The sequence below is a fragment of the Polyodon spathula genome, chromosome 20 (assembly GCF_017654505.1).
Source record: "Polyodon spathula isolate WHYD16114869_AA chromosome 20, ASM1765450v1, whole genome shotgun sequence".
NCBI classification, from domain to species: domain Eukaryota; kingdom Metazoa; phylum Chordata; class Actinopteri; order Acipenseriformes; family Polyodontidae; genus Polyodon; species Polyodon spathula.
In genome coordinates this window covers 8,555,679-8,575,472 of record NC_054553.1, presented here as the reverse complement: position 1 = coordinate 8,575,472, position 19,794 = coordinate 8,555,679, and the positions used below count along the sequence as shown (strand labels likewise).

Below are 19,794 nucleotides of genomic sequence, written 5' to 3'. Positions count from 1 at the left end.
TTTACATTTAACATTTAACAGGTCGATTTTTGTATTTACTTATCAAATGATTAATGAAGGTTAGTACACACAAATTACAAGTACTTCAACTAGTACCTCCAGCATGTACCAAATGAAAAAAAGCAACAACCAAGTCTCTTTGCTTAGATTGTGCTTGATCCATGACCCTCACTGTTTCTCTCTTATTTGTCAGGTAACTGACCAGCTTCTGTGGGATTTGATGTCGGCTCTAGGTTGTTTCAACTGAAAATGGAAACACTGGAGTCGGAGCTGACCTGCCCAATCTGCCTGGAGTTGTTTGAAGACCCGCTACTTCTACCCTGCGCTCACAGCCTGTGCTTTAATTGTGCCCACCGCATCCTCGTCTCCCACTGCTCCACCAACAAGCCCGTTGAGTCTATCTCTGCTTTCCAGTGCCCCACTTGCCGCTACGTCATCTCCCTCAATCACCGCGGCCTGGAGGGGCTGAAGCGCAATGTGACTTTGCAGAACATTATCGACCGCTTCCAGAAAGCTTCTCTGAGTGGACCGAACTCCCCAAGCGAGAGCCGGCGTGAGCACCCCTTCAACAGCCGAGGCTCCCCAGCCACCGCCATGTCGCTCGAGCGCATCCGCTGCCAGTTCTGCGAGCAGGACCCGCCACGAGAGGCGGTCAAGACTTGCATCACCTGCGAGGTTTCCTACTGTGACCGTTGCCTGCGAACCACCCACCCTAATAAGAAACCCTTCACCAGCCACCGGCTGGTCGAGCCCGTGCCGGACGCCCACTTCCGGGGCCTCGCATGCATAGAGCATGAGAATGAGAAAGTGAACATGTACTGCATCGTCGACGATCAGCTGATCTGTGCCTTGTGCAAGTTAGTGGGCCGCCACCGGGAGCACCAGGTCTCCTCGCTGAGTGAGCGGTTTGATAAACTGAAGGTAAGGTCTCTATTTTCTTAGTCAGGAAATATTGGCATCCTACACTTATAAAGTTAAATAGAAACATTTAGTGAACATTAGCCACCAATTAATATGACAGACCAAAATACACAATTTCAAATAAATCTCCTTTACCACCATTATGACAGACTGTTTGTCTTTAAATTTCTGTAGGAATTCTGCATAATATTTAAGTTGGCATGGTTTGTTTGCTTGGTTCAATAGAAGGAGTATTTGGGATTTTGCAGTGTTCTAAATCTTTAGCAGCTTTCATTTGTATACATTTGAGAATTAAGTTTTTAGTTTTTTACCCAACTTTGTTTTATTTAAATCACTTTTGAAGCACATTTCTTTTTTTTTATTTTAAATAATATATTAAGAGTTAAAATCATGTTATGGGACAGACAACCAGCTTCCAAAAAAACACAAACGTTTTGCACATTGCTAACATCTACAGTATGGATTAATGCCCTTATTGCTTTTTATGCCAGATATACACCAGATATACACTGTGAATGATCAAATGTAAATATGTGTTGGTGTCTTCTTTGCTAATTATTTAAATATTAAATATGTCAGTCTAAGAACTTACGTGTTAATAAATTAAACACTTTAGAAGTTAACTTTTTTCTTAAATTAGGTTACAGTAAGAAATACATTAAAACATTGAACTGTATGGCAGATTGTCTTTGTGTTTTGTAAGGTAGTTTGGTGGGGAAGATGTTTCTGTTTATTGAAAATAATGTAATGTAATACAAGTATACTAGCCATAAAAAAAACTGAGAAGAAAAATACTTTTAACTAGCAGTTTTTGTGCTTTATGGCATATATAATGCTGTAATGTATTAGTGCGATCAGGTTCCCGAGCAGATGTATTGTGACAGTTGGGTATGAATCCTAGTTAATCATAGCACTCTGTTTGTCCAGACCATTTTATAATAAAAATGAGCAAGCTCCCTTAGGAGGTTTTCCCAAGAAATAAGAAAACAAAGATAATAGCATAATAGTCAATGCCCTTTCATTTTTCGCAGAACTGGCTTTGTAAAGAGGGTGTGGACTGCGTTTCATGTACTATCACCTGATCTATGTACATTCATCTGTTTCGTGTATCCCTTTCATTTGGTATTCCCCTGCAGTGCTTCCCCTTTTTAATTGGTTTATTTTACCATGTAATGTTCAGGTATTGTTACCATACTTTGGCAACAGGCATTGTTGTTGTCTTGCGTAAAAGGAATCGTAAAGGTTTTAAAAGCTCGGATGTTCGGTCATCTCTAGTGTCATGCTGTAGAACCCATGGATTTAAGGTAAAAGAGACATTGTGATGTAAAGTAGAGGCTGGGAAGAAGTGCCAGCTGTGAGGTGACTTATGTTACGATTTTAATTCCTTTTTTATAATGCATTTTATTGATTCCCTCCTTTATAACACCTACTGTGCTATACAGTGCTCCTTCGTTGTAGTGCTGTAGTCTGGATCACCAGTTCAGTGATTTATATGCGTTGTGTTTTATTTACTTCTGCGCACATCCCTATATTTATTTGTTACTAAAAATACTGTTTATATTAAAAAAAACATAGGCTCTTAGTATTATTCTGTATAGATATTTAAAGTTTCCAGCAGCATTCATGAATCAAATTGGAATCCCATGTTATAGACGGGAAGTGGGTGATCTGAATAGGAGAGCATTGCATAAACAACACAGCAGTTCTACTGCAGGTAATGCTGAGGTCAGTGAGGTCCCACGCTGATACTAACATGTTAAGTCATTCATTGGTCACTTATTTCAACTCCGTTTTCACAGGTCTTCCGTATTTATTTATTTATACTGTGCTGTTAACACAAAACAATACAGACAGAATATTCCGAATTCATACAACTCACTCTATTTCTCATCTCTCTGATAGTTACCATTTCTAAATCTGCTTCAAATTCCAAGTGACCACACTGTAGCTACGCTATATTCACACTTGTGATCCACTCTCTGTGTATTATTAGTAAAGGGTAACTGTAGTTACATGTAGTAAATGTATCTGTGTTTTGTTCCTAGTTCTGTCTCAAGACATGGCACAGTATAGTGGATTATATGTCTGTGAAGTGCAATTAGATGCTTGTGTATGCCTGTATGTTAGGAAGATTTATGTAAATATAGGCTGTGCTTTATGTATATCGTATCGACCTTGTTTTTTATTATATGCAACAATGTCCATTAATAGATATCTACAGGGGGCTTTGTTAAAACTGATGGCCAGTGTATGCAACAAACTACAGAGTTTTAAAAACGTTCATATTCCTTCTCCCTGTCTTATGTGCAAATTATTAATCGTGTTGGGATTACTGATATATTTTTATGTGTTCGTGGTCACAATAGTTTTCAGAGCCTCATAATGTGAAATCTGGGCTCTGTGCTTTTTTTTTCTTTCTAAAGCATCATAAATTAAAGTTGATGCGAGAACCCACTCAATCATCACGCAGCATGCTGCTGATGCACGCTGGATTGAAATTGATGTGTTATAGTTATTATGAGCTGTGGACTCTTTAAAATATATCAAACTTTGGGATGCATCCAGTCAACTGCAGATTGTGATTTATGATGCTCCTTATTGTACCAGGCATTTCACCTTAATTATAAGATGATATTGGACGTCCGTTACACACAAAAGCAAGACATATTAAAGAAAGCCTGTTTTGTATGTACCAATTCACAACCTGAGGAAAAAGCGTCATTGGCAAGTGGCTCATCTGGTAGAAGCGAAGCGGTGTGGTGCGCTGGGTGAGTCATACAGCACAGGTTTGAGTCTTGGCTGCACAAAGTAGGCCGGTCTTCGCTGGGGACTCTGAAGGTAGAGTCTCCTTGGCTCTGGTGCTCTTGTGGGTTAGGGAGGCAGACCCGTCAGGGACTGTCTCTCCTCATCGCACTACAGCGATGCCTGCTGTCCTTTCTCCCAGAAAGCTCAAAGCCGGTTTGAGATAGCTGTAAGAAAATGTATCTGTACAATATCGTTATCAGAATCACACACAGTGAAATCAAACCTAATAAAAAAAAGCGAGCACTATAAAGAGAACAATCATTTGAAGCTATATTAAATTTCAACACAAATTCCATGCAATAATGAAGATACGCTTTTGTTAGAGTTTTTTTTTATTTTTTTTTATTCATTTTACATTGTGCCTTGATAGGTAGGTTTGCCTTGGGTGGGTGGTGCTTTAACTCATCACTCATTTATGTACAAAGAGGTCTATTACCATAGCACTTTAGGGGACAGCTTAATTTTGTTGCTGTAGAAATGGAGATGACCCAAGGTGCAAACTGTCCATAAGAGTGGATTAAGTTAATAAGCTTCATATTGAAATGTTAATAGTACTCTGGACGTTCCCCTTATGAGAACAGAAATAGCTTCCATATACTGTACAGAGCTTCTAAATCCTGAAATAAACTGCCACTGGATACTTGGAAATGCAGAGTCACTGTGTAAATATTTGATCTGTAATCATTTCCTTGCTCAAAAGTGAATATAATCACAAATCCAGATTTATCTGTCTACTTGTTTCTCTGGGTTTCCTGGAAGTGGAAAATTGTGGATTTAGGAATTGGCAAGTCAGTTCTGCAAGCACTGATAAGAGACTGTAGATCAATCCAACCTTTTTTGCCAGGTGTTGCTGCTCAACACTGGCATCTTATGACAGGAGACATATGACAGGGTTAGAGGATGAAAGAGGCTTTTTTTTTTTTTTTTTTTTTAAAGCTTGAATCCTATTTTTAAAATTGCAAACCACAGCAGCCACTATCGTACATACTCATTTTATCTGTGCACGTATATAAGCCTCTTAAGAAACTGTTACTTTAAAACACTTTGGTGTACAACCTGCAAATAGTGTTATGGATTCTGCCTGGATGCCCAGGCAGCAGAGGTAATTTCCTGGAAAGTACTGTCACACCGCTGGCAATTTAAATTTTGTATATGTAAGGGGTTGGAAATAAGTACAAATTGTTTAATTTCTCCAGTTGGTTTATGTTTGTGTGACTTGAAGGAAAAGACCTGGTTTCTGTAAAAACAGATTGTTTCCATTCCTTTGCATGGCGTGTTGTTTCTTTAGAAATTGAAGTAGCCATACTGTGAAATTAGACTATCCTGTGTAAACAGGCACCAGCTTTTGAAGTAAACAGTGTTCTCTCCAGGGGCTCCAGTGGAGCTGGCGGGAGGCTGGTCTGTCACAGCATCTTGTCAACTAGCTCAGTTCATCAGGAAACAGAACCTGGATACGTTCCCAGATCCAAGCTGGTTGTGCTTTAGTTCATTTTAGGAGGGATTTGACGAGATGCAGAATATATATTTGTCTTCCTTATTATGTACACACAGTGGGAATAGCCTCCAGGATAGTTATATAAAGGTGGCTGAGCATACAAAACAAAGACTTATCCGCTTCACTTAGCTAAAGCTGAATTCAAATTAAATCTACCACTGTAATTCATTGTTTGTATCCATAGGCTAAACTGAATTTAAAAGAATAAAAGTAAACCAGCATTTTGAAGCCTAAGTGTCCTACAATCAATTTAAATATTTTGCTTTGTTCATGATTGGTTTTATCGTCAGCTCGCAAAATATATTTGCTCCATCAACTTCTGAAAACAGTGGTGGGGGTGGGGGTGTTGGAGAGAAGCTGCTGCTGTTGTCAAACCTCATTGATGATTTTCAGTTGGCACAATACTCAGGAGAACTCAAGTCCGCTACCAGTCAAACAACAACATCAGCTAATGTCTGAGGCATGAAAGATGTTTTCTGCAAGGTTTCTAGAAATGTGACGACAGGCTGCCACAAACCAGCGAGGTTGATTTTGAAGAGCATTTCTATACACAAATGCTACAAGCGGGAATCAAGAAGCTCTGCAAAATGGTAGAGATTGTAACATTTAGAGTGCAAAGTATCACGGCAGCGTTCAAGAGAGATCCGTGGTGCTGGTTTGCCTGCATTGTTGATTTATTTTCCAGCAATGTGCAGTGACTGAGTGTTTAACTGTCAGGGGCACTTCACTGTTTTCTATTTTGTACAGGGCTGTGGTTTTAGGTGGTCATTAGGTTCAGAACAGCAATGGCAAAGAGTCCAGCATGGTGAGGGCCAGCCAAGTGGATTGATGCAGTACTGCATTGCTGCTTAGGCAAGGTGTATTGTCATTGGGTGGTCATACAGGTTAGATCTTGGCTTATCAAGTACAATTTTGCAGTGCTAACTATTGTTTATTTTCTTTACATTTTTTTCTTAAAGAAATCTTTCCAAACAGACTGGTTGCCATTTGGTGTTCCTGAGTTTGTCTGATTGCTGGTAGTCGAGACTGAAGCTTTTTGTATACCCACAAGGTGCTTATTCTTACTTTCCAGTAAAAGCTCAGTGTTGGCCTGTGGTTTTTGTGAGTATTTACATCTCCTGTCAGTCAACAGTCCTAAAAGCATATTAAATGTGAAGCTTATCCAGCAGAACTGTAGTTCTTTATTTAACAAACAGGTCCCAATGAAATTCACACTCTCTTATATGCTGTAGTACAGGGCTTCTCAAAGTCAGCCCTGGGGACCCCCTGTGGCGGCTGGCTTTCATTCCAACCGAGCTCTCAGTTACTTAACTAGACCCTTAATTGAACTGATCAACAGCCACAGGGGTCCCCAGGACCGAGTTTGAGAAGCCCTGTTCTAGTGGCTAACGTTGAGTTTACTGTTCCACCACGCAATACACAGATCAGGGGAGAACTTTATTTTTATCCTCTGTCATAAGTTTATGAAGCTACCAGGTAGCAATTCATAATGTTTGTTATTTGTATTGACAGTGCAAAATAATACACATAAGATATCAAGATGTATAGCTCTTGCCATTATTGATGAACTGCATTTTAATAAAATTATCCATAAACATGTGGAGATTCAAAGTAAGTGAAAAAAATCTTCAAAAAAACCCCATCCCCAGAAATGCCCTATTCATGGTATTTCTGTGAGCCCATTAGGATTGTAGTATAATTAAAAAAACAGAAGTGTGTAAGAGAGGTGTTAGGGTTGCCTGTATGTGAAACCACTGTAATCATGAATGGAACTGTTGTGTTTACTCAAAGTGCAGGGATGTAAAGGATGTGGCTTCCTGTCCCATTCTCTCAGTATCTCTGATGGATGCCATATCCTTTCTGTTTGGAATTCCAGAACCCACTGCCAAGACTCCCTTCCTTTCATCCTGTATTACATGGTCAATGATTTGTTCATACAGTGCATAAACTGAGGGAGCTGTTGTGCACATTCACGTTTACTGTGTGGTGTAATTCCTATTCATGTGTGACCTTCCTAGACCTAAAACCATTTTCAAGTATTAACATTGAAATGGTAAGTGAAATTAATAATTGTGACATAATGCTGTACCTTCAGTTTAACTATCTGTGTGTGAGAGTGAAAGTCCTTAGGGTAAATTAAAAAAAAATTAAAAAAAGAAAGAAATTGCCAACACTCAACTTAATCCCCCATGGGCATTTTCCCCTCACCTGAGTTGTTCTTATTTGCTTTCTGTTATTTGAACCTTCACTTATCCTTCTTCAACAGTTCCTGTTTGTCACAAAGACAAGTGAACACATCTAAGCCAAGGCTTTATAAAATGACACGTACACATATTCAGTGCTCATTACTCTAGGGACTGTGAAACTGTGCCCAAAGGCAAAAAACGATAAGCCTACTTGCTTCACAATGTCATATTTAAGAAGACAGAGATAAGCCATGCATGCTTTATACTATGCACATTTATTTTATAAGGAGCTAAAAAAAAAACTCCAATGGAACTTGTTCCTTACAAAGAGTCTTATACCGCTGTATAATAAATTAGCTGCCAGTATGACTTATTTAGTGTCACTGAAAGCTAAATAGTGTATTATGATTCTAATTGCAGAAAATTATTGTGGTGGATTAACAGCACAGACAAACAGTTGCATGTGTCTAAGTAGAAAACAAGACATTTATAAACTGTTTGCTAATCAGCATTGTAGACACAAATGTAGGAAGCTTGTTTTGTCACGACCTGTATGCAAGATAATTGGAGTTATGGTACTGTTGTTGATAAACACAACACAACAATTAGTACAACAAAAACACAATTTCGAGAAAACAGTCAAAGAGGCAATACCTGTTTTCAATTCCATTTTTGTTTTCAGGGCTATAACAGACATTAACAGTGGAAATTCCTGCAAGTGTTAGCAGGAGAAGCCCTATAGGGCACCCTGATGAAGAGGCAAGCTGGTTTGGAGTTGCTGACTGTAGGTCTCAAAATCTAAAACTACCTTTGAAAAACAGTCTGTACTGCAACATCACAAAGAAGAAACTATTAGTTCTGTGTGCTGCCTGCAAGGTCAGCTGGCTGCTCTGTATATATTCCATAAATGCCCTGACCTGTGTTTCTTATGTCCAATACAAACCATCAGATCACATGTTGTCCTTTTGAATCTAATTGTCTGGAAAATTGAGTTTCTCACGTTCCATTTTGTTCACACAGCTTGCCTGACCTTGCAGATTGCTCCCATTTAGCCCAGCAGCATTATCTCCTTGTCAGTCTCTCATTCCTCTCTTACTATGTAATGAGATTACATGATTTATGTTATTTATCAGTCGCTGTGCCTCTCCATATTCAATGGCAAGCTACAACAGCACCTAAGCTTACAGTCCTTGTGTTGCCCTTTTATTATTACTCATTTTAAACCGAACCTTTCACATCTTATTGATCAACCTGTAATTACTGCATTTTAATATTAAGTAGATTGGTAGGCTGTTAAAATAATTCAGTCTAATTAGCAATATTAATAACCACAATTACGCAGTGTGCAGTTATTGGAGATCACAGACAGTAATTTTAACATCCCTGCTTAAACACGGACAGTACCTCTGTTGTTGCTGACACGGGGACAACAGATGTACTATATGCATGATCGAGTGTGATTTAAAACCTATGGGTGACTGAACATGGGATAAGCGATTTATACCACCCCTTGGACCAGGTTTTGACAGATATTTAATTTCTTGCAGATTTCCAGGGAATGATTTCCTGCTGAGATGATCCTGTACCATTAACAGTCTATTCCAAAAGTATGTATTTAGTTGCCTGTTTAGCAAAAGGAGCAGGCGTCTTTTTATAATTTGCTTAACAGCGGAACAATCTCCCTTCTTTGCCGAATTAAAAATCATGCTAGGCTGGATCTCGCTTTACGCTTATCTGTGCATTGGTAAAGGCAAAACAACGTTGTTGCCTGTCCCAGACTGTGGTGATAATAAATTCATGAATCATGTCAGTGAAACTGATCTTGATCCACACATTTGCACACAGCCTTATAAAGTATGCCTGGATAAAACAGCATTGCCTTGGTGCAGTAAATATTGCAATTTTTTTTAGCATAAAACAATATCAGCTATAATTTAGAACAGGTCTGAAATCCAGCATACAGTAAGCACAAAGGAGATTTTTTTTTTTTTTTTCCCCCCAGAACTTCAGTAAATTAACACAATTGGTAGAATTGAATAGCAAAGTTATTCATTCTGGTGCTCCCAGGGAACTAAATGGAAGCATGATGTTGGAATAAAATATGCAGTGCAAAACAACTAAACAATCAATACAATAGAGAGATTAGGACAACATGTATAGGAAATCAGTATTACTGTTGCCATTCCAGTTGCTAGAATTTCCTTAGTGTGTGTAAAATAGCCCCATGTTTTGTTTTAACGTCACCTTGTATATATACAGTAGTACAGTGGGGCTGTTGGAGTGCATTGCCCAGGATTTCCAGGGTACAATGTAGTTGTCATCTGATGAGAAGTCCACAGTAAATAAAAAAAAAAATAGCATCAGCAGCATTGGGAAATACCCACACAGCATTCAACAGAAATCGATTTTTATGACTCAAGTATTGTAAATCAATTGGTACTTGAGACTGTATGATTTCAGTGTATATTATTGTTGTTGCATTTTAATCAAAATAATTAATAATAAAAAATAAATAAACAGTGAACCAGAAAGGAATGAATGAGGGATGTGGTTTGACAGTACACCATGTTTCCATTCAAGATGTATAAGAAGCCCATCAACTTTTATTGACCGGAATATAGCAAAGAAGTGTGTGCAAAGGCTCCATAGCCTGGGTGGAGAGGAGCCGATTGTAAAGGATGTTTCTATAGTTGCCTCTGGCTTTGCTCAACAGAGCTTCAGAACCGTCAAAAGACATCAGAGTCACACAGGCTGCTGTTTTTCTTTCATAGTGTCTTCTTGAAGCACATTAAAGAGACTGCCCATATGCCTCATTTTTGTTGATGTTTCCAGTTATGTGTAGCCAGCTTATGGGAAGAGCACTGGTTTAGAAATAAACAGTAAATTATAGATCTCTTCAAATCATAAACACAATATATATTAGCTAGCTAGCATCTAGCCCTGCTACAAAGATGCATGTCATTATGTTTTCAGAAATGATACGTCTGAATGTCAGAAAAGCCTGTTTTGTGGTTCGTTTCTAAGAAGGTTTCAAGAATGTTCCGCCCGGAAATGTAAACTGGATATCGAGGTGGTTCTTGCAGGAGCAGACAGGGTGGGGAATGTGAAGGTGTTTTCACAGGCTCCTCACTGGTAATCTTTGAAACATTTTGAAACATGTAGTCAAATCATGCTGGAATGCAAACCTATTTGTGTCAGTTTTGATGCATTATGTACAATTGTCTTAATGAAAAAATTTTAAAAATGACATGACCTGCAGCCATCATAAAGAAAATTACTCCGTCGTAGTTTGATAAATGATTCCTCCAGCCACAGAGTGCCCAAGCATAATGCTAACAAAACAAAATCAACCTAAAACTAGCTACACCCAGTTAAATGAATCATGTTCATCTTACCCTTGTGCAGTAATCTTTCATCACTTAGGCATGTTATTGCTTGGCAAACTTTTTTTTTTTTTTAGACAGTAGTCTCTGGCTAAGAGAACACCCCTCGGGAAGCAAGAAAAGTGTTCTCTTACCCGAAGTGTTCTCAAAGACAGAGTTGACCACGGACGCTATAGGCAAGCGTATGTTAATAAACTATAATAATAAACTAACATTAATAAAGCATCTCTACATACGGTAACAGTAATTATGAATACGAGATTAATTTGAACACAGTGGTTATTAACACGGCAGCTCCCTGCACAGGTTAAAGAATGTAGCAGAACCTCTACATTACTCTCACAATGACAAGATTGAATAAACCATTTGAATTTGAGTTTGATGACAATGATGAGTTATCAGGTTACAAAACAGTGCTGTATCAGTTCTGAATCAATTAGCAACACATTGCTATCGGTGCCAAAAAGGTGTTCCCTAAGCTGAAGTGTTCTGTTCTCTTAGGAGGTGTTCCTATATGCGAAGACTACTGTAACCCCAAAGCTCACGGCAACAGACTAAGTCAAAAACAGAAGTTGAATAATCAGAGATATTGTAGTAGCCTCAATAAGCAGAGGCAAATTATTAAACCACTTACAGTATATTAATATGGGTTTAATAATTTGGAAACACATGCTACTGTGTTGAGTTTAATAGTTTATATGTAGAGCCTCAGCTTTTTATATTATTAAAATAGACTGTTTCATTGATGTACTGTAATCTCCATCAAACTTTCATATTTGTTCACTGTATTTTCATCATCTGAGCAAACTATAGATGCATCAAAACTGAAGTGATCTGTGGGGCAATCAGAAATTTAGCAGTGCAATAAACTTTTTTATTTGCTAAATATATTCCTGGTGAACAATTTGCTCCTCATTTGGTAGTTCCACAACAATCTTAGAACGCTATGATTTTGTGTACATACAGCATGCCCAAGTCATTGAAATGTAATGTATTCTTAATTAAAGTTTGTGAAGTGTTCCACTGAAGAGTTTGTGGACAGGCTCTAATTCTGAAGTTTCTAACTGTAATTACAACAAGAATTATCTTGCTCTCGTTCAGACTGGGTACCATAAGACTGTTTAGAGAGGTTTGATTTCTTGACACAAAACTGCAATTAAGTGCCTACCGTCTAGGCCTCTTACTTGCAAGCATTCAGTAAGGACCCAATGATATTAGTCAGTGAAGAAAGACACTCTGAGTTTAGGGCAATGAACCCTTAAACAAGTAGCAATTTATGAAGCCCACAACTAACAAAGGATATAGTTCTTTACTAGCTAACTACTAGGCATGTATGTTTAACTTTTTTGACAGCTAGGCAAATCAAAACTTATACTGTACACACCCTTTAAGTTAGCCCTACAGAAGCTTTAGGATTTTAAGAAACGCCCCTCTATAACTATATTAACTGTGGTTCCAGATTCAATAGGAAGTTTAGGTTGACATCACTGCTTTCTTCATTGATTTTGAAGATATTCCTTCATCTTCAGTCATGTTAACTGAGATTCTACATATTTATCCGCATGACAACCAGGAGACTGATTTTAGAACAGCGTGCAGTCTTTTGCCAATTCCCATGGATATTATTCAAAGTCAGTCAGGGCTCTATCTATAGATTGTCAAGAAAATATCGTTTAAATTGATACAAAAGTCAAAACAAATGGTCAGATGGCAGGAATGAGTTTAGTTGAATGCATTACAGTTAATAAACACAGCACTCGGTAGAAAGCTGCAACTAATTTAATTAAAGTAACAAACTGAAAAAAGATTGCCCAGGCAAAAAAACAAAAACATACAAATCAATTTGCTTGCTGTCTTGACATTTGTGAATTGCACTGCAACTTTTCCCAGTGACGGTTGAAAAAGAGGCCATTTCATTTTTCCCAAATTTCATTTTTAGATAATTCATTGTGATGCCAATTGCCTAATAATTCTGAACAGAGTGGTGGTTGTTTTATGCTGTTGGTGCCAGGGGCCCTGAAAAAAAGGCTTTCTTGCGCCAAGAGAATACAGCTGTTTGTGAGTGAGGGAAACACCTCACATAGCATAGAAGTGGATGATGGAGAAGTTTCATGCTGATACATTGTCAGGGTGACTTCCTTCCTGCCCAAACCAACATAGTGTGCCCATATTCAACATTTAACAGTAATAATACCATTAACACCTGTGTGGAGTAAACCGCACATTACTTTCAAAACGTATCATGTCACTTCATTAAACTCGAAGACTACCAAAGGCAACCCACCCGAGGGACATAGCTCTTTGGTCAACTATTTATAATTAATGTTCTTTCTTTATACAGTTAGGGCACAGAACCCTTCAGATTAATCTGTACAGTGAAACATTTTCTGTGGTGGAAGTAGATTTTTAACACCAAATTTGACATCTTTAAGGCAAAAAAAGTGTTCAGAACATATGTTTTTAGTTTGTGTTTCTTGTGCTGTGCAGCCTCCTATTAGTTGTTCCCGAAAAGTGTGATAAAGCACAGTGAAAGAATGGTAAAGCTTTGGTAAGCATAGTGAAGCTCCAATGCTTACGTTTGTGATGTAAAATGGGTTAAACATTCTAAGTATGCAATATGCAAAAGAAAACACATTTAGAATGCAGCTATTTGGTTAGTACCTCGTTTCCAGCAAATGCTTGGAAGGGGATTTTGAAGTTGCACACAAACCAAGATAATGTAACTCTGTTTTGGCACCCTTTTTGGAAGAGTCCCAATGGGCACTTTCAGCTCTTGTCAGTATGTTGTATTTTTAAGACAGTGCTGTAGTTTTATTAACACAGAGGACTTCTGTAATTATTTGAAACTGGTGGAGAAATGAGACACCCATATGGTAATGCAAACACCTTGATTTCTCAAAGTGATCATTACACCGTGTAACAATTATTATTATTTTTTTATTTATTTTTTTTGTTCCTGGGTAGTAAGTGTTATTTCCTAATTGCTTATGCCTCAAAAGTATAGAAAATGGTGAGTAGTTTTCGAGATTTACGATTATACAGTAAATACAGTATAATCGTAAATCTCAAAAAACTACTCACTTCTAAATATTTTGTAGTCATTTTTGTATTACTTTAGTATAAATACATGTTAATTTGGATTCATATTTTTTCTGACTTTATGTGGACGAGAAGACACACATTTGCCCGTTTTCCCACTGGAAATAGTGATATTTTAAAATATCACTGTCCTGGTCACAAAAGCAAAGTTTGTGGAGAATAATAGCCATTTTCTATACTTTTGAGGCATAAGCAATTAGGAACTAACACTTACTACCCAGGAACAAAAATTGTATTACATAGTATTATTAGAAATTGTTTTGTAGCACAATTTACAAATACTGGATTCCATTCAATTGATCTAAAGAGTGGCAGAAATGTCTTCATCTAGACAATGGGGGGAAGCTATAAAAAAGGCTAACAAGATGCTCGGATACATTGTGAAAAGTGTTGAATTTAAATCAAGGAAAGTAATGTTAAAACTGTACAATGCACTAGTAAGACCTCTTCTTGAATATTGTGTGCAGTTCTGGTCACCTCTCTATAAAAAAGATATTGCTGCTCTAGAAAGAGTGCAAAGAAGAGCGACCAGAATTATTCCGGGCTTAAAAGGCATGTCATATGCAGACAGGCTAAAAGAATTGAATCTGTTGAGTCTTGAACAAAGAAGACTACGTGGCGTCCTAATTCAAGCATTCAAAATTCTAAAAGGTATTGACAGTGTCGACCCAAGGGACTTTTTCAGCCTGAAAAAAGGACCAGGAGTCACAAATGGAGAATAGACAAAGGGGCATTCAGAACAAAAAATAGGAGGCACTTTTTTACACAGAGAATTGTGAGGGTCTGGAATCAACTCCCCAGTAATGTTGTTGAAGCTGACACCCTGGGATCTTTCAAGAAGCTGCTTGATGAGATTCTGGGATCAATAAGCTACTAACAACCAAACAAGCAAGATGGGCCGAATGGCCTTCTCTCGTTTGTAAACTTTCTTATGTTCTTCTTATGTTCTTAAATACCACAACCATTTCAATATTCAATTCGGTCAAAGTCCTTTTAACATTTTAAATGATGGCAGGATTTAGATCTTCTGCTGTTTTAGGTCATTGAATAAACTTCATTGAGACTGGGAAGTCTTAACAGTTCTTTCAAGTCTACCATAAAGAGAGCTGTACTACAGATGGCCTACACATTTCAAGATGATAATTCTCATAATTTCTGTGAAACCCAGGATTCTGCAATTTCCAACTATCCTGGCATTTTTAACAACTGTACATTCAAAATAATTGGGTCCTGTCATCAGCAGTAGCTGCCGGTCACAGGACCGTGACCATAAACTGAAAGGATTCAAAATGTACCTAAAGGCAGCCTGCGGCCCCTCAGCAAACGCCAAAGCACACAGAATGGAAAGCGATACTGATTTCCTGAGTGACATGCCAATTACCTTCCTTCTCAACACAAATCTATTTGAAACTTAATAAAAGTGTCTCCAGAGAAGCATGGCTCCAGAAAAACACACGCAGCCGGGTGCCCAATATATCTGTGTGTTTTTCATCTTCAGCGCGTAATTGAGGGGCTTCAGGCAAAACCCATGATGCGGTTTCTCTATGCTGAACTCTGGAACTTGTTTAATAGTCACTGTCAAGCTGTAGACACCAATGGATGTTGACTCTGGCATCTCTCGATATATCACTGAAAATGCAGAGGTTGTAACTGTTTAGAAATTTAAAGTGTGGCAGTTTTATTTTAATAACAACAATACTGCTGGTCCTTTTATGCTCGGGTACAGATATATCCCCAAATATATGTTGTTAGATACTGGGTATATTTTGGAAACCATGTCATGAGAGGAGGAGGAGGAGGAGGAGGAGGTGGGGGGGGGGTGGGGTGGGGGTATCATATGTTGCAATTGGTGCATTTGTGGCTTCTTGCCAAGCTAAAAACTGTCAAAGAGCATCCAAAAAACTGACTAACAGGCTAATGCCTGTTGTCTTGTTATGCAAAGACATTGGTTTCATATGAAGATGCTTCAGAAGCAAAATGTCTCCAGAGTTATTTTGTGGCAGTCTGGAACAGGTCAGTTTATCGGGTAATCACTTACGCTTTCAGTCTAATTATCAGCTACTGTACAGTAGCTTGTAGTAGGTGTCCAAATCCAGAAAGAACGATAGCTTGGAGATTCCGAAGAATGTGGAGGTCTTAGGAAAAGCAAGGTCTAAATAGTTGCTGGCCTCCCCACTAGTGCCCATGAAGCTGAATAACTGCAGACCACTTCCAATTGTAAAACAACCACCTGAAAAATTGCAGCTTTATATAAGAAAACAAAAAGCCTCTGGCAAGTTTTTGTTGTCGCACTGTTATGACATTTTTGTGTTTTTTGAAGGTTGTAATATGCATATATCACTTTATTTATGATTTAGTTGAATTTCTATAACCTCTGGCTGCTGAAATATCTCCTGGACATTTCAAACATCAATCCAGTAGCACAGTGGGATTCCTGACTCTCACTTCCAGTTCTTTTAGTTTTATAAATTATTCAATTATTTAAATTTGTTATAGTCAGTGGTCCAGAACAAAGCCATATGTCACTGGCTGTGATGAGAGTCGATTATAACTGCCAGCCAGTGTTAAGTGTTTAAGACTAACTGTCTATGTAGTGCCATTTAACTGGTTATTATAATCACCTACATAATGAATATTACAATAGGATTGATATCCGACCAGCAGTTTTTATAAGGATAGTTACTGAGGACAAGAAGTTTCCTTCAGCATTTCCAAGGAACACTAACAGACATTGCCATCTGAATGCACAGCCTAATCTAGGGATCCCTTGTCTGCTGTGCAAGTATAAGTAGTCTTGGCATGCAAGCCCTGGCACTCTCTTTGAAGCTGTTATCATGGATGCATCAGACAACTGCTGTGGTGAGTCAACAAGGTTATCTATTAAATGTTATTAGATGTTCCTGAATGCAATGAGTGAGAGAGGGACAGACAGGTAGACCAGATATGATGGCAAAAAAAGTAACGATAGTAGTCTTTTACATTAAAATTAACGTCATAAATAAAATAGCTTTATATAAATGTCAATTCACACAACCACACAATTTTAGATAGAATTTTGTTCCAAATAATATATTTATTTGGTAATTATTTTTCTCTTCCAATATGTGTTGGTAGATCCACTGGACATGAATAGGATACAGTACATAAAAATGTCCTTTTGAAGTATTTTTTGGCTTTTGACTGGTGTTGACCTTTTTGAGTATGGGTTCAGCTGTTTTTCCTAAAGCCTCACTGTTATGTGCTGAGATGGCTGGACACCGCATGGTGGTTTCTGAGTCAGGTTGTATTTCCTGACTTGCTGCACTTTCACAATTCAGATCAAGACAGTGCCCCGGGCAAAGCTTTGAGATATTAAAGGGTATTTTCTTTACAGGGAATAAAACATCCCTTTGCACAAATACCAATAGATATTTAGCTGCAATATAAACTATTGTTTGAACAATTGAAGTAAATTGAATAGCACACAAATACTGACAAATGCAGTGTAAGATGCACCTATTACAACAGTTGAGCATTTTAATAGTGCAACCAGTTATTATGATCTTACATGATAGAGCTTTGGAAATAATTCACACAGTGGTATTTTTACGCTATCTTTGTTTTGTTTTTAGAAAAAGAAGACTCAGACAGCGTGAATTACATTTTCAAATTTTGTTAAAACTTCTCAGATCCTATTATATTGAACTTATTGGTAAGCCCTTAAGGATCAGGATTATTCAAGCGTGCTTTTTGTCTATCCTTTTTGAAATCCTGCAACAGTATTCATTTTTAACTCAACCAACTACCATATATGAAGGAACAGGGCTTTGTTTATTTCTTAATATTTACACCTTGTAAGGCTCTATTTTGTTTTCATACATGACATGTATGATTTTTAAGTCGCTATTTATTCAAATTTTAATCCACTGAAGGAAAACCCCCCAACATACCCCTTTGATAAAAATAATCCTTCCCTATGTTTTCTTTAGCTGCATTTTTTTTACTTGCTTTCTCCTGAAGACACCATCTCCGTTAAACTTCTGCTGTTCCTTTAAATCTAAATTTTTAGTTAATACAATTTTAAGTTAATTAAGTTAACATTGAACATTCAGCATAACATAAAGCTAACAATTTGCTAAATTACATTTAACATTGTGGTAACAATTACAAACTTAAAAGTAGCCTATTTCTAGTGCTGTTTTTTGGTTTACATATTGACTAGAAAGTTGTATGGAGTGTTGTCCCTTAAAGAACTGACAGTAAAATGTTGGGGAGAGCTGAGTTGAGAAGTCGGAGCAGGCAGTTGTGGACGAAAGTTGTAGAAGCATTGGACACAAAGGAGAAACAAAGCCGCATTAAGAGAAATAAACCTCTCGTTTTGTAACAACATGCTTTAAGATATGTATTTTGCTGAAACAATCTTAATGATTTTGAGAAAGTAAAAAGGGGTATTTGCATTTAACAAAAAGAGGAAAAAAGTTGGAAACAACTAAAATCTAATTAATAAAATTGTAAAGTACTGCATAATTATTATTTTTTTTTTTTTGTATCTTCAGACTAGCTACTGTTTCAACCGATAAAGTTAATTTCCTGTTACTGAAACAGACCCCACGTTGTTCTATATTACTTTCCTCATGTACTGTATTCAGCCAATCGCCTCTCTACAACAACTGTCTCAATTACTTCATAATCAAGAATGAACCAATTCCCCTCTTAACAATTAAGAAACATACTTAAAATACTAAACAATAACATTTACTCAGTAAAAATAAATGAAATGTGACATTAAAAATCTCTTTGGGGCATAGATTTGTAAAACCACTTAATCTCTGAGGATGCATGGGTTAGACCATCTGTCCTGTTGACTGCTGTCTTGTGTTTCAGTTCACAAGACAACAGGTCTAACTAATAAAACCTTCTCGAAACAGGGGTTTTACAAATATCAAAGCCAATTTAAAAAAAATAATAATAATAATCAAAAAAACTTGCAATAGCTTATCGTTAACATTGTGTTTTAGCACATTTAAAAACTTGACCAGCAGTTTACAAGGATGTGTTCTACAGCCTCTCACAGTTCTTCTAGCTGAAAGAATATCAGACTGCAACACATTCTGTAACCCAGCCTCATTGAATTGGTAGCAGTTCTGCTCGGTATGAGCTGAAGGACACTTGTACTCATTAAATATTTAGAACTTAAAGTAAAAATAAAAAAAATTAAAAAAAAAGATTGCTGCTTAAAATTGATCCTAGTCATGAACATGTGTAAGAAGGGTGGGGCTAACTTAATAATGACCTTTTTTTTCCTTCTCCCTGACTTTTTTTCCCTTGCAGTGAATAGTGGCTACATACAAACATCCAAATATTGTCAACTGTTTTAAACCTGTAAGGCAGACAGATAATTAAATGACATTCTACTTGGAGCACGTAAAATTTTCTTTTGATAGATTAGATGCTTCAAATGTCATTTCAGTAGCTTTTTACTTATTGTGGTATTTGCAATCCGCGAAGGGGTTCTGGCTTCAGTATTTTGCCATTTTTCTCTCCACACATTACTAACAAAATAAATGCTGTTAAGTGATAGCCACTATCTTTCTCCTCATGCTGAAATGGTCTTTGTTTCTGAATCTCATTCTGATCTTCTTTTATTCCCACAGCAAGCTCTGGACAGCAACCTCACAAACCTGGTTAAGAGGAACAGTGAATTAGAAAACCAGATGGGCAAGCTGATTCAGATCTGCCAGCAGGTGGAGGTGAGTGGAATGCCACAGAATCTGTGTGTACAAGGTTACATATGTGTATGTGCAAGCAAACACACAGAATACTATGTGTAAATCAAATATATTAATTGATTCTATGACCATGAGTCCTGTTCCTCGGGGGTTACGTGATTCAAGCAGATTTCATAGACTCTGAGAAGAATAAATAT

General features: G+C 37.5%; 1 protein-coding gene across 3 annotated transcripts in view; it reads left to right on the top strand.

Moving 5' to 3' along the window:
• Nucleotides 1-19,794, top strand: part of mid2 (midline 2) — a 129,328-nt gene that overhangs the window by 81,029 nt on the left and 28,505 nt on the right. For all 3 annotated transcript variants that reach the window (XM_041220364.1, XM_041220362.1, XM_041220363.1), the window contains exons 2-3: nucleotides 194-921; nucleotides 19,523-19,618. In XM_041220364.1, coding sequence (XP_041076298.1) covers nucleotides 250-921; nucleotides 19,523-19,618 — 768 coding nt within the window. In that variant the 5' untranslated portion in view covers nucleotides 194-249. The remainder of the gene's footprint in view (nucleotides 1-193; nucleotides 922-19,522; nucleotides 19,619-19,794) is intronic.